The following is a 13,163-nucleotide window of genomic DNA, read 5'->3' on the forward strand; positions in this document are numbered from 1 at the left end:
AAGATTCCGCCGCTGCTGATTGCAGAGAGAGGAGGAAGACGAAGAAGAAGAAGAGAGATACTTGGATGCAACGATGGAATTGGAAGGTGTTGATCGGCCAAAGGCACATGAGCGAGATTTAAGTACTGCGTACGGGGATCTCAGGTCACACTCCGTGCAGTGATTGACTGAGGAAGTAGCCAAGTCATATGTCATTATGCCTCTGTGACCGTTGTCCAACGTTCAAATGCTTTGCAGGTTTGACATCACTGTGATGGACTTGATTAACACTGCAGTGAGACTAAAGGCTATGAGTGTGTCTTCTTTGCTCATCTCTCTCAATGTAATATATTACTAATCTGACAGCAGTGAGACTTGATTATAAGTTAAGCCGAGTTATCGGGTTCGGATATCCACTAATCAAAACTAGATTTGGATTCGAAAATTAAATATAGCTTTAAAATTAATCGGGTTCGGATCCGGGTTCGAGGATAAAAGTAGCGGGTGAATCCTACCCGTTACTGTTATTTACCCCTTCTTCCCGCTTCGATCCAAGGATTAGGGTTCTCTGCCTCTGAGAGCATCGTCGAGGACGAAGCTCACCCACCATGGACGACGAGTATGAGGGGTTGGAGCGGTTCGGGATGGAGAACGACTACGAGGGCGGGGAGTGGATCGGCGGAGAGTTCTATTACCGCCGCAAGAAGGAGCGCCCCGTACAGACCAGGGAGGACGCCATCTACGGCACTTTCGCCGCTGGCTCCAGCGATTCCGACTCCGACGGAGGTGGCCGCCACTCCCGGAAGCGCCGGAAAGGCGACCTCATCTCCAAGCCTGACCTATCCAAGCCCGTCCACTTCGTCTCCACCGGCACCGTCATGCCGGACCAGGAGATCGATCGGAATCTCAAGGAAGAAAGCGAACGCGGTGCCGAGGCCTCCAATCCTGTGCAGGGGTTGGGATGCGGCCTGGGGTTTCAGGCCGACAAGAAGGATGCCGAGGGTGATGAGGATGACGAGGATAACTTCCTCCCGACGGCCTTTGGGAGGAAGATCAAAGAAGGGGCACAGCGCCGGGAGAAGGAGAAGAAGTGGGAGAAGGAGAAATCTAAGTTGGCAAAGCCGCTGGGGAGAAGAAGCGGATCGAGTGCAGATGACGTTGGGAAGTTTGAGGTGCACACGAAGGGCATAGGTTTGAAGCTCATGAAGATGATGGGTTACAAAGAAGGATCTGGATTGGGGAAGAGTGAGCAAGGGATCGTTGCCCCTGTTGAGGCCAAGCTTCGCCCAAAGAACATGGGCATGGGGTTCAATGACTACAAAGAGGCTAAATTGCCAGCTGTGGACGAAGCACCAAGGGAGAAGGCGACTGTTGCAGTAGCTTCAGGACGTTCAAAGGAGAAGAGGTGGCTAAAGCAGAGACAAGGGAAGTTGAAAGCCAAGATTTTGACGGCTGATGAGCTGCTTGCTAAAAAGCAGGAAGAGGGTATTGAGGTTGTTCAGAAGGTTCTCGATATGAGGGGACCACAAGTTAAAGTTTTGACGAGCCTAGAGAATTTGAACATGGAGGATGAGATGAAACAGAACGACTTGCCCATGCCTGAGCTTCAGTACAATGTGAGGCTAATTGTGGACTCTACCGAGGCTGACATACAGAAGCTGGACCAGGCACTGAGGAGGGAGAGGGAGAAGGTGGTGAGCTTGCAAAAGGAGAAAGAGAAGATTTTGAAGGAAGAGGTGAGGCAGAGACAGCAGCTACAAGTGATGGAGATGATAGCCGGAGTATTAGAAAGGATTAAAGAGGATAACTTGTCTGGGGCATTGACACTTGATTCACTGCTTACTACTTTCAGAGACCTAAAAGAGAGGTTCAGGGAGGACTACAAGCTCTGCAATATCTCCTGTATTGCCAGTGCATTTGCATACCCCTTATTGCTTCGGGTGTTTCAAGGATGGGATCCATTGCAGAATCCCTTGCATGGCATGAGTCTTTTGTCTTCTTGGAGGGATTTGTTGCAAGGGGATCAACCTTATGATTATTCAGAAAGTCTTATGGCTGCTTCTCCTTATGCCCAGCTTGTCAGTGAAGTTATTCTCCCTGCAGTCAGGATATCAGGGACTAATACTTGGCAGGCTAAGGAACCAGAATCGATGCTTAGATTTTTGGAAGCATGGGAAAGGTTGCTACCCCCAGTGGTTCTGCAGTCAATTTTGGAGAATGTGGTTATGCCGAAGCTAACAGCCGCTGTTGATTCTTGGGATCCACGCCGTGAGACTGTTCCAATCCATGTGTGGGTTCACCCATGGCTTCCCTTGCTAGGACAGAGATTGGAAACCTTATACCATACAATTCGCTACAAGCTAGGTAGTGTCCTTCATGCTTGGCATGCAAGTGATGCATCAGCTTATGCTATACTTTCTCCATGGAAGGATGTCTTTGATGCAGCTAGTTGGGAGCATCTGATGGTCCGTTATATTGTCCCAAAGTTAAAGATTGCCTTGCAGGATTTTCAAGTGAACCCAGCAAATCAGAATTTGGATCAGTTTAATTGGGTGATGACATGGGCATCCGTAATTCCAATTCACCATATGGTCCACATGTTGGAGGTTGATTTTTTCAGCAAGTGGCAGCAAGTGTTATACCAGTGGCTGTGCTCAAATCCTAATTTCAATGAAGTTATGCAGTGGTATATGGGTTGGAAGGGGCTTTTCCCAGCAGAATTGCTTGCCAACGAGAGGATTCGAATGCTTTTAAGTGCGGGTTTGGATATGATGAACCAGGCGGTAGAAGGCATGGAAGTGGTTCAACCTGGTGCTAGAGAGAATGTCAGCTATCTAAGAGTTACAGAAAAGAGGCAGTTTGAAGCACAGCAGCATGCAGCAGCTTATTCATCAGTCCATGTTAATGGCTCAGGCAGCATGAATGAAATGAGCTTTAAGGAATCTATAGAGGCTTATGCAATGGAACATGGCTTGCTCTTCTTACCAAAAGTTGGTAGATCTTACAATGGTCTTCCGGTATATGGTTTTGGCAATGTGAGCATATGCATAGACTCAGTGAAAAGACTGCTCTATGCCCAATTACAGGAGGGAACTGAGCGATGGAGTGCTGTGTCACTCACACAGTTACTGGAGATGCATCAAAATGCCACTCATCGTTGAATTTACTCTCACCTCTGGATTCCTTAATGGTTTTTGATGATTAAATATATTTGATGTAGTTGTTCTTCTGAAAGCCTTGCCTCGTTTGGTTAGCTGCCATTTTTATGTTGCCTTACATTATACCAAATATATTTAAATAAAAACTTGTTCATTGTTTCACTATTTACTAAACCTTTACTTTCTCCTTGTTTGTTTACATCTTCATTATTATATTTTTTGCTAATCTTTTTCTTGGTTGTGATAGATTTGTTTAAAACCTACAGGCAATGGTTTTCACTAGCTTATTTAGAGTAGCGGTTTGGCACTTTAGTTGCTTATGTAGCTTGTTCTTAAGAGTACTCAAATTATCTTAGTTCATTTTGTCGTTGCTGCCTTTGGATATTGTACCTCAATTAATCAGAAAATGGTAAATTTGTTGGTGATCAAGTTACTGTAATTTTGACTCATGTTTGGAATTCATGATAATTGCCTAACTCTAATTTCTTTTGCAATTTCCAGATTGGTCACTAGGGCTGTTTATTAACCCCAATAGCAGGGTAGTTGAGGAAAATTCTTTTATCCATGAAATACGTTTCTTAATTTTGTTTCTTTTCACTTTTTTTAGTATTTGGTCATATGACTATACTGCAGTCGCTAAGTTAATCTGTAGTTTTATCCAGTTTCGGTTTTTAGGTTATTGGACGGAATGCAATGAATTGTCCCAAGATTTGAAGCATTTACAACTCTATTAAGCTTACATTATATAAAGCTTGAATTATTAATCAGGATTATTAATATTGGTGGGGTTAGTTTCTTTGGAATGGCTTGGTGATGTTGGGTTGTGGGTGGTCATTGACTCTGTCAGTCTTATGATTAAAATTAGATTCAGTGGTGTAATGGTTTATTGTAGTTTGACGGTTCAGTTTATATTGTGACTTCAAAGATGATGGCTTGTGCAGGTGTTGGATAGCCACTAGGCCGGAGGAAAATTAGATTCGGTGATGTGCTGTAAATGTTGGGTTCTGTTTGAACTTTTTTGGTGCCATGCATCAATTGTTTCTTGCGTCCAGTTTCCTCTAGTATAAATGGTGCACTAGAGGTAAAACTGAATGTCTCGACAATGGATTTGTGGTAGCACTCTACAGCGGAGAAACAAGAATTTTTATAGTTTGGTCATTGGTGTTCCATGTTACTATGGTGTATAGACCTGTGGTTGGTGCATTCGTTTGCTTAGCTATTTGCTAAACAACATGAAGTCTCATGGAGCATTTCTCTTCCATACCTTTTCTAAGTCTTATTTTATTCTGGCCTCTGTCAAGCGACCATGGTATATACTCCCAGCTCTCAGTAATTTTATTTTTCGTCACCCCTGCATGCATGAAGACTAGCATACCTGTGGAGTCAAACTGTCAGGTTAGAAGTGCGTGCTCTGGAAGTTGTTGGTCGGATACAAACTTATTGGTATGACTATCAAAAAAATAAGTGCTGCTTAAGTTTTACAACAAATCAGCAGGAAAATATCAATATATATAGTGTACCATGTGGATTACCCGTCTTGGCCGTCTGTGACTTGAACCTTATGCTGGCTTGCTAATGTAAAACAACTCTCGATCTTGCCAGGCTGTTGATTCTAATTCCCCTCCGACTACAGATTGAAATATCATTCCAATCTCCGTTTCTTGCTGTGGCTAAGCCTAATTGGATTTATCTCCCTTTCTTTTGCTACTTAGTTGTTTCTTGCATGGATGTTTCTTTTTGCTGCAGCGGCATATGCTGATTATAAACAACTATCAAGGACTTCTCTTGCTGATTTGGTGTAGTATTCTAGAACGAATAATAGCAATATTTCAGGATCATTGAGATGACAATGTTATAACATGAAAATGGATAGAGATATTGGCTTCTGTTCCGTCTAATGGAGTCACGGTTAATGAAAGAACAGTGAACTGCAAGATCTCATATTCATCATAATTGGAACAATTTGTGACAGTTGATGCAAATGCTTTGATGACCTTTACTTAAAACTTTAGGTGTTGCAGTTAACTATCTTGTGGCCTATCTCAATGACAACAAAAGAACCATGTAGCCAACCCAAATAGTTGGGATTTTACGGCCCTGTTGCTGTTGTTGAGTTAACTATCTTGTGGAATGCTCTTTTTCTTTTGGTACAACTGGTTGCTCTTGAGCAGTGATTTAAAAAGGTGCTCAGGCGCTCGGGCAAGGCGAGGCAAGGCCCGAGCACCTCATATAAGGGTCAGGCAGCATCGCCTAGGCGCTCGCTCGAGCCTAGGCGCTGGGCACTTCGGGCAAATGCCCGGTTAATATAAGGTAATCGGGTTCAATTAAATGTGCATTAGTTGGTTCGATTGAACCAACTAATGCACACAATTACCTCAAAACTTATGTGCAACCTCGACTCTCAACCCTAGCATACGGTTTCTCCCTCTACCTTCGTCGTCGACGATTTCTCCCTTTGCATCCGTCGTCGATGATTTCTCTCTCTACCTTCGTCGTTGACGATTTCTCTCGCTACCTCTGAGTCTTCCTCTATCGTCGATCGAGTCTCCTCAGCTTCCGTCGTTGCTCACTATCTGCCGCTGTTGTCCACTACCTACTGTTGTCCGCGACTCTGCTGTTGCTACTACTACTACTATCCGCGACTCTGTTGCTACGGCCGTTATCCGTTGCTTCTCTTCTGAGTTCTAACTTTTCACTGGGTGATATTTTTTATCCCTTTAAATAGTTATACTCTTCCCTTCTAACTACTGTTAACAATAAATAATATACTATTAACAGTAGATTATTAATTACTATACAAAATAATCTTTATTTATTAGATTAATAATATTATATATTTTTAATATTTTAATATTTTAGAGCGTCTCGCTTCCCTCGGGCGAGCACCTAGCGCCTTGGGCGTTTTAGGACCTTGATGCCTAGCGTATTGAAGTTCCGTTGTCATATTGAAGTTCTCATTTTGGATTTGACATTTTTTCTATGAATATATGAATGATATCTCTCCTAACCTATTCTTCAGTCTTCCTTCCATACAGTTTCAGATCAACTTGGACAGTTTAGCAGATATTTTACAGTGCGCATCAATAGAGTAGTCTCTATGCATCTTGTTCTTTTTACATTGTCAGCATATTTTAGGGTTTCCTTAAGGTGTAATTGGCTTTTTTCCGATGAAGTTGCTAAACAATTTGAGTGTTAATTGAACATGTCATTGAAACAGGTCATGACTTGTGGGTTCTCTATCCTCACTGTTGCTTGTGAATTTCAAAGGCCATCAATGATTCTTAAACCCGAAAGGTCTTATGACTTGTTTAAACTTGTTGGAGATCTAGATGCATTAAACATGAGAAGTTCTGCCATTTCTTTGAACTACAATTCTAAAATTTTATAGCACATAACATGGTAAGTGTTACTTCTAACCATCTTTCCTCCCTCTTTTCTTTCCTTTTTTTTTTCCTTTCTCCTTTTCTAGAGAAGGACAATGCTTGATAGATTTTCGCTTGTCTGCAGGGTCGAAAATATATTATTTGAGTGAAGTCAAGCCGTAAAGTGATAGCAGCATACTGGCATGCAATTTCTCCTCATCCTGGTCTTTGTGGTAAAGAAGCTTGGTACCTTTCTATAGCCTCATTTCTTGTTGATGTTTTCTGTTTGCTATCTCATCCCTCTTTTCACTAGCTTGATATTGTTGTAAGATGCAAAATTTTTTAGCAAGACTATATTTGATCTAGTCAGTGAATGATGAGCACCAATTTGCAGCCATTTTCTCCAGTTGATCCTTCCCCATATCACCTGTTATATGATTTGCATTGAACAACTTTTCTCAGTGCCTTTGTATGACTGATAGAAATTTCAGTGTAAAGACAACATTTTGTTAAATTGACACAAACTGTGCCAATGATATGTTTAGTGCCGGTTTATATGCCAATTTGCCAAGTCCTTCTCTTTTTTTTTTTTTTTTCTTTCTTTTAAACTGATATGTATGACAGAAACTCTTTGAATATACATTACCAGGTGGAGATAATTTATTATAGGCTGTTACATGTTCTGAATATTTTTGACTTCTCCCAGTATCATTCTTTTTATATATATCGAGGTCTACTGCTTATACCTGATGTTAATTCTAATCGAGTTTGGGATTAGATTCTGAAATTAAATCAATTACATCGATAATTAGTGTGAGTCAATTGAATGAAATTTATTAATACTCTGCTCATCAAAGAAAAGTAGTTACTCAAGTCAGGTACTGGGTTGAATTTGCTTATATCATATCTCATATCTGGTTTTATCTTTATCCTTTGCTGCATTTCTCATATATTGGTCAGAATTATTCATAAGAATTAAAGGTTTCTATTCATCCTTTTAGCAGAGTAGGAGTCCTGATACAAGTTCACACAAATCAAACAGAATGGCCTGACCTTTGCAAATGATATCACTTTAGAAAATTCCCTGCTCATGAACTGGCCAATCATGTGTTAGAGAATGCATCTTCAACACAGTACTTCTTTCCAATAAATCAATCGACAACGAGAAACTATTGACCACATGTGGTGTTGAGGTTGCTGATTCATTTGGTAGTACATCTGCTTAAGGTGGGAACAAATTCCTTAGAGGTTAATACAGGTCAAGTACCTGCAACATTTCCATGATTAAAGTTCTCAAAGCAATCTTTAGTTAGATCATCAGATTAAATTGTTGATACTACACCTGTGAAAGAATAAAATATCGACGACTCTGCATTATGGCTAAGTATGAGTTGAGACAACCATCAAACACTACCTAAACGCTAATCCAGACAGCCTGCAGAAGAACGAAAAGAAGAGAAGCATTTGACAGAACAATTGCTTGATTATTGGAATTTCAACAAATTTGACCACAATAACTGTTGATTTATGTGTCCAGACCAATCTCCCCTCTCCAGTAGGATGAGCCTAAAGTCAAAGCTTAGCTGCTCCATATCTTGATCGAGAATTGGCAGAACTCAACAGATGAATGAACGTTCCTCTGTGAAAGGACCATAAGAATCTGACAGCTGCTACCTAATGAGAACATAATCACATGCCCAGAAGATGTGATGTAATGCATTTCATCTTAGTAGACTTCAACATGCCATTGCTTATTCTTCTTAAGCTGAGAGAGCTTAGCATCCCAACTTTCTCCTCTCTGTTCCGCCACCCTCTTTAGTGTATCTTGAATTCCAGGCATCATCCCTTTCAGACCGCAAAAGTAAATGTGTGCACCTCCATCTAACAGCTTGAAGATTTCATCACTGTACTCCTCGATCTTGTCCTGGACATACATCTTCCCACCATTCTTGTTCTTCTGTTCCCTGCTGAGAGCCTTATCATACCTAAACATTTCATGGGGTACTGGTTAAGCCACAATATAAAGGAACTTTAATAACCAATATGATGAGAATGTAGAGCATTGTCCAATTACCTAAAGTTATCAGGATAGTCTTTTAGGTAGCTGCTAAACTCAGCATCATAGAGAAGGCTGTCAGTATTTGCAACCCCTAGGAAGAGCCATGCAAGGCCACCAAACTTGTAAGTGGTCACAGCTTCCATGAACATACGGCGAAGGTATCCACGGAATGGAGCGACCCCTGTCCCTGTCGCGATCATGATATGGGTGGCATTTGGATCACCCTCTGGTAGCAGCATAATTTTCCCAGAAGGTCCTGCAATAGTATGTAAAATCCCAATAAATAATCAGTAAACTCGATTATCACAAAAGAATAACCAAGTTAGTCACCTTGCACTTATAATTTTAATTTCTGACTTCCTGACTTGAGTACATTGAAGTAATTCAGAGAATTTTCTTCAGAGAAAAGAAAACATCTACAGAATATTATTTGACTTTAAACAAACATGTAATACCTGTGAGCTGAATCTTGTCTCCTGGCTTTGAGTTGCAAAGAAAATTGCTGCAAGTGCCATTCTTTGAAGGATCCTCCTTTCCAGTCTCTGGATCATAATAGATAGCTCGTCGGACACATAAGCTGGCCGTCTTGCCATCAAACGAATCCCCATACCTAGTTGATGCAATAGAGTAGAGACGCACATTGTGGGGAGATCCAGGTTTCTTTGGGTTCTCACCCTGCAATAATAAATCGATACAATCAAAGAATAAAAATATCACAAAACAATAATCAGATATCAATAAACTAAAATTTGCTTCTGAGAGCAGGAATAACTCACAAGCACCTCATTGTTCTAGTTTAAATTTACGGGCAACAAAAACACTAAAAGATGATTCATGCATGATGCAAATTATAAATGTCTAAAGAGGGCAGTACTATACTTACTAATAGCTCAGCCTTTAGAAAGGAGCAACAAGGTTGCAATTGAGTGTCAATGTGTGTCTTGGTAGAAAAGTGTCAAATTTGTCACAAATATTCAGTCTCTTTTGTTGGTTATGATCATAGATAACTATCTAAAGGGTGAGGAAAGAGAAACATGTCTTGTATGAGTTGAGTGGGTATAATGAGAAAATGGACATGGAAATGGAAGTATAACATATATAAAAAAAGACAATTAATTGAGAGAGGAAAACCAAGTAAAATTTCATAACCTCCACAGGGAGGCAAAAGAGGAGGAGCTAACATTAATCAAAACTTGAATTTAGAGATGTCTTGGAAGCAGGCAACAAGAAATAGGTACTTACAGGAGGAATGATGCCATAACTTTGCCCTTCCCAGTAAGGTACATTGCCACCATGATCAATCACAATATGGCATGTCTCACCAGGCGCTTTCGGACCAACAAGCCTCTCAACTGAGACAATTGTTGCTGTGTACGGTTCTTTGGGTTTGTACAGATTTAGCGGGGGCTCATTAGCATTCTCAAGCTCCAAAGGTTGAACTGGAATTTTACTTCGGACTGCTTGTTGGACAGACATAGACATCACCTTGAACTGGTATTTTGTTGATGAATACCTGCTCTTCAAGTTTACAGATGACAAAGTAATCCATAATTTATTGTCGAAGCGAAGTTTATTATGATCCTGAAAGAACAAAACAAAACCAGGGCCATCAATCTTGACATTGTTTGCAAGATAAAGAAAAAGGAAGATAATTCCAACAGTGTAATTGTTCTGAAGATTAGGCTGGAAAGATTTAATTGAGTTTCTAACGATCAATGTGACCAATGAATCTACATGCAATATAAGGTAATAATAATCAAGAAGAATTTTTCTTCCATGGGAGAAGTAAGTGATATCAGCCATAGTTCAGAATTAGTTAGTGTCATGCAGATGCAATTCACCAAATTCTGAACACATATTTAAAGAGTCTGCAAGGAAGACAAAAAACATTGATAGTGTAAGGCAAAAAGATTAAGGCACCAAGCTAACAAATAAAACATGAGTTGTGAAATCATTCGATCAAAGAATCCAGTAGGTAAGTTACAGCAAATCTTCATGTTATTCAAATCATCTGTTACAGTGATTTTATGCCAGGCATCTCTTTGAGGTTTGAAGAGTCAGGTTAATGGTCTTTTAACACATTGACTTCGGGTCCCTTGCATATTAGAGAACACTTGGAACAAGAGAGAACAGAGAAGAGCAAGGTTGAATCTTTTTCCCTTGTCATTTTCCAGCCAGTATCCAATTTCAATCCGAAGCCCGGAAGAAATGAGGATTGTATCAGAAACACCATAAAATTTTGTCGAATCTTGGTTTTGTCAGATCTTATGAGCATGGATCTATACTGAAATGAATAGCTCAATAGCATGAAAAGATCCATACTTTCCAGCAACTTAATGACCTAATGTTCAATCGCTTGCAATTAGTCTATCACAATAGCAACAAAGCACTTGCCAACATCTAATCTCGACAAGCATCAAAATATCACCTTGAATCCGGTTTTCCTCAGCGACGCATCCGTTCTGACTGATGGCGACACGGATGCCTGCCAAAACAATCAAACCAGAGATCGCTACATCAGACTCTTCAGATGAGATGAATCGACAACCAAACTCTCCAAGAAAACGACGCCAAACAAAATCAAGATTTTTGTACGACAGTGAGGGATAGGAGCGATCGAGATTACCCGACCTCCTAAAGCGTGCGCCATGGTCGCGAGATCGCTAGTCCTCCTCCACCTCCTGCTGCTCCTTATATAGAGGGTTTAGGGATCGGGAGAGGGGAGAGGGAACCCTTCGCAACGAGGAAGGGGCGGGCAGCAAAGCAGCCCTTCGCTTTCCTCTAATCTCACCACCTTCCGCTATGCTTCGAACTACCGCATTTCCGATAACACCCTCACGTTCGTACGAATACCGAAGTCCTCCGGCATGGTTGGACCATTTTACCCTCCCTCGTATTCGTACTATAATAACCCGACATTGCCCTCGGTCTTCCTGTGCACAACCGTTAGATGGGACATCGACGGCTAAAGGATAATCCATCACAGGGGTGTAACAGTAATCATGTTATTCGAGCTTGCGGTGTTCGTGTTAGACGACTTTACCCTCTGAACGAGCTATATTCTCAGGACTGTGTCCTTTGGATCGAGACAGACAACCGTCCGTTGGAGCATCGACGGCTGAGGAACACTACATCATAAGGGTAGAATGATAATTATAGTACTTGTATGACCTTACGTCTCCATCAAGGGACAATTCCACTGTAGGTGAATGGGAGGGTGAGGGAATCTCGCAACATTAGACATAATATAGTGAAAGTAAATAAACCCTTATATAAAATTTATCCACAACAAATTGGTAGGCATTTAGAAATGTTTGATTTTCTATAAATAAATTATTATTATTATTATTATTTTATTAAGTTATCCTTATCAGAAAATGAAAGAAAAGAAATCCCTATTAAGTTCATTATTCGTTCGTCTCTTCAACATATTTGCTCAATTCTAATATCATATTTTTATTATATTATAAAAATAATTTGTGCAATCTCTAAAAACTCATACTATATTGGTTGGACTGGACATTAGTAAAATAAAATAATAAATAAATAAATAAATAAATAAATATACTCAGTGCATAAAATTTTCGTCAATATGGATTCGAGAAGGATCAGATAGTATCAGGAAAATAAAATTAGTTGATATAAATTAAAATAGAAACTTTATTAGATAATGTTTTTTTGTGGTAGACTATCAATATATAAAAGATGTACATAAGGTTTCACACCATGCTTTCATGCATGGCCATCGCCATGGCCATAGGATATGTACATGCATAGCTCAGTGGCGTTTTCGTGATTAGACGTATATGCAGAGTCGTATTTATTTAGATAGCGGGGGGACGTCATGCGCGTGCTCGCCGCCTGCTGCCGTCTCTCTGACACGGATGCGGTGAGCAGCGTGGCTTTTGAGGGGAGGTGGAGGATGCTGTTGAGAGCACGAGGGAGGGCTTACGACGATGTGAGTCGCGGTCCGGCCTTCCGCGGCGGGCCCCGCCGCCGGACAGCGATGTGACAGGCTGAGAGCTCCGCCGCGTGATTCCCGGCCAAGAGCTGAGGAGATCACTTCTGATGGAGAGATGGAGGTGATCCGGACAAAGCAGGCAATCTCTTCCGCCTTCAATTCCATTCTCTTTTCGCTGATGTTTGCTGCGATGGGACGTCCCGGACCGTCTGATTTGCGCGGCAGCGGCGGCGGGCGGCAGCGGCCGTGCGTCTCCCGGCTACGGAATTGTCCGCCGACGGCGGTGATCAACGGCGCATCTGTGAATCGGAACATCGCGAACAGCAGGCCCAACAGGAGGGTCCCACCAAAGGGTTTTTGACAAAGCAGCGGACGGGTATATGATAGGGTAGACAACCAGAGGGCGATGACAGCGACGCTCGGTCTCGGATCCTATGTTTGGACCGCTACACCATGCGATCCCAGAAGCAAATCCTAGCCGCTCACCGGTGAACACATGGCATCGGGATATCCGGGACAGGATTGTTCCCATCATCGACTGGTTTACCCACTGCAAATCGGGCGGGTCCCACACGAAGCTCGTCAAATGACAGGGCGGGGTAACGCCACGGGTAGCCTGCATCAGTGAACGAACCGGCGCTCGC

The 13,163-nt window shown here is 41.6% G+C and overlaps 2 protein-coding genes across 3 annotated transcripts; one reads left to right on the top strand and one right to left on the bottom strand.

Annotated features, from left to right (window-relative positions):
- Window positions 1-525: 525 nt before the first annotated feature.
- LOC135611163 (septin and tuftelin-interacting protein 1 homolog 1-like) lies at window positions 526-7,062 on the top strand. Its single transcript, XM_065106587.1, has 3 exons — window positions 526-3,228; window positions 6,355-6,536; window positions 6,645-7,062. Exon 1 carries the CDS (start codon window positions 588-590, stop codon window positions 3,138-3,140), a length of 2,553 nt encoding a protein of 850 aa, XP_064962659.1. The 5' UTR covers window positions 526-587; the 3' UTR covers window positions 3,141-3,228; window positions 6,355-6,536; window positions 6,645-7,062.
- Window positions 7,063-7,844: 782 nt separating this feature from the next.
- Window positions 7,845-11,344, bottom strand: LOC135611164 (ferredoxin--NADP reductase, root isozyme, chloroplastic). Of its 2 annotated transcripts, none has more exons than XM_065106588.1 (6): window positions 11,185-11,344; window positions 10,987-11,043; window positions 9,801-10,139; window positions 9,014-9,233; window positions 8,574-8,814; window positions 7,845-8,484 (listed from the first exon to the last, which is right to left on the bottom strand). In XM_065106588.1, the coding sequence occupies exons 1-6, from the start codon at window positions 11,206-11,208 to the stop codon at window positions 8,226-8,228; spliced, it is 1,140 nt and encodes a 379-aa protein (XP_064962660.1). In that variant the 5' UTR covers window positions 11,209-11,344; the 3' UTR covers window positions 7,845-8,225. The 2 variants fall into 2 exon arrangements, with proteins under 2 accessions (XP_064962660.1, XP_064962661.1); XM_065106589.1 differs by having other exon boundaries at window positions 11,190-11,299.
- Between the last annotated feature and the right edge of the window lie 1,819 nt (window positions 11,345-13,163).

The sequence above is a fragment of the Musa acuminata genome, chromosome BXJ2-4 (assembly GCF_036884655.1).
Source record: "Musa acuminata AAA Group cultivar baxijiao chromosome BXJ2-4, Cavendish_Baxijiao_AAA, whole genome shotgun sequence".
Lineage (NCBI taxonomy): Eukaryota > Viridiplantae > Streptophyta > Magnoliopsida > Zingiberales > Musaceae > Musa > Musa acuminata.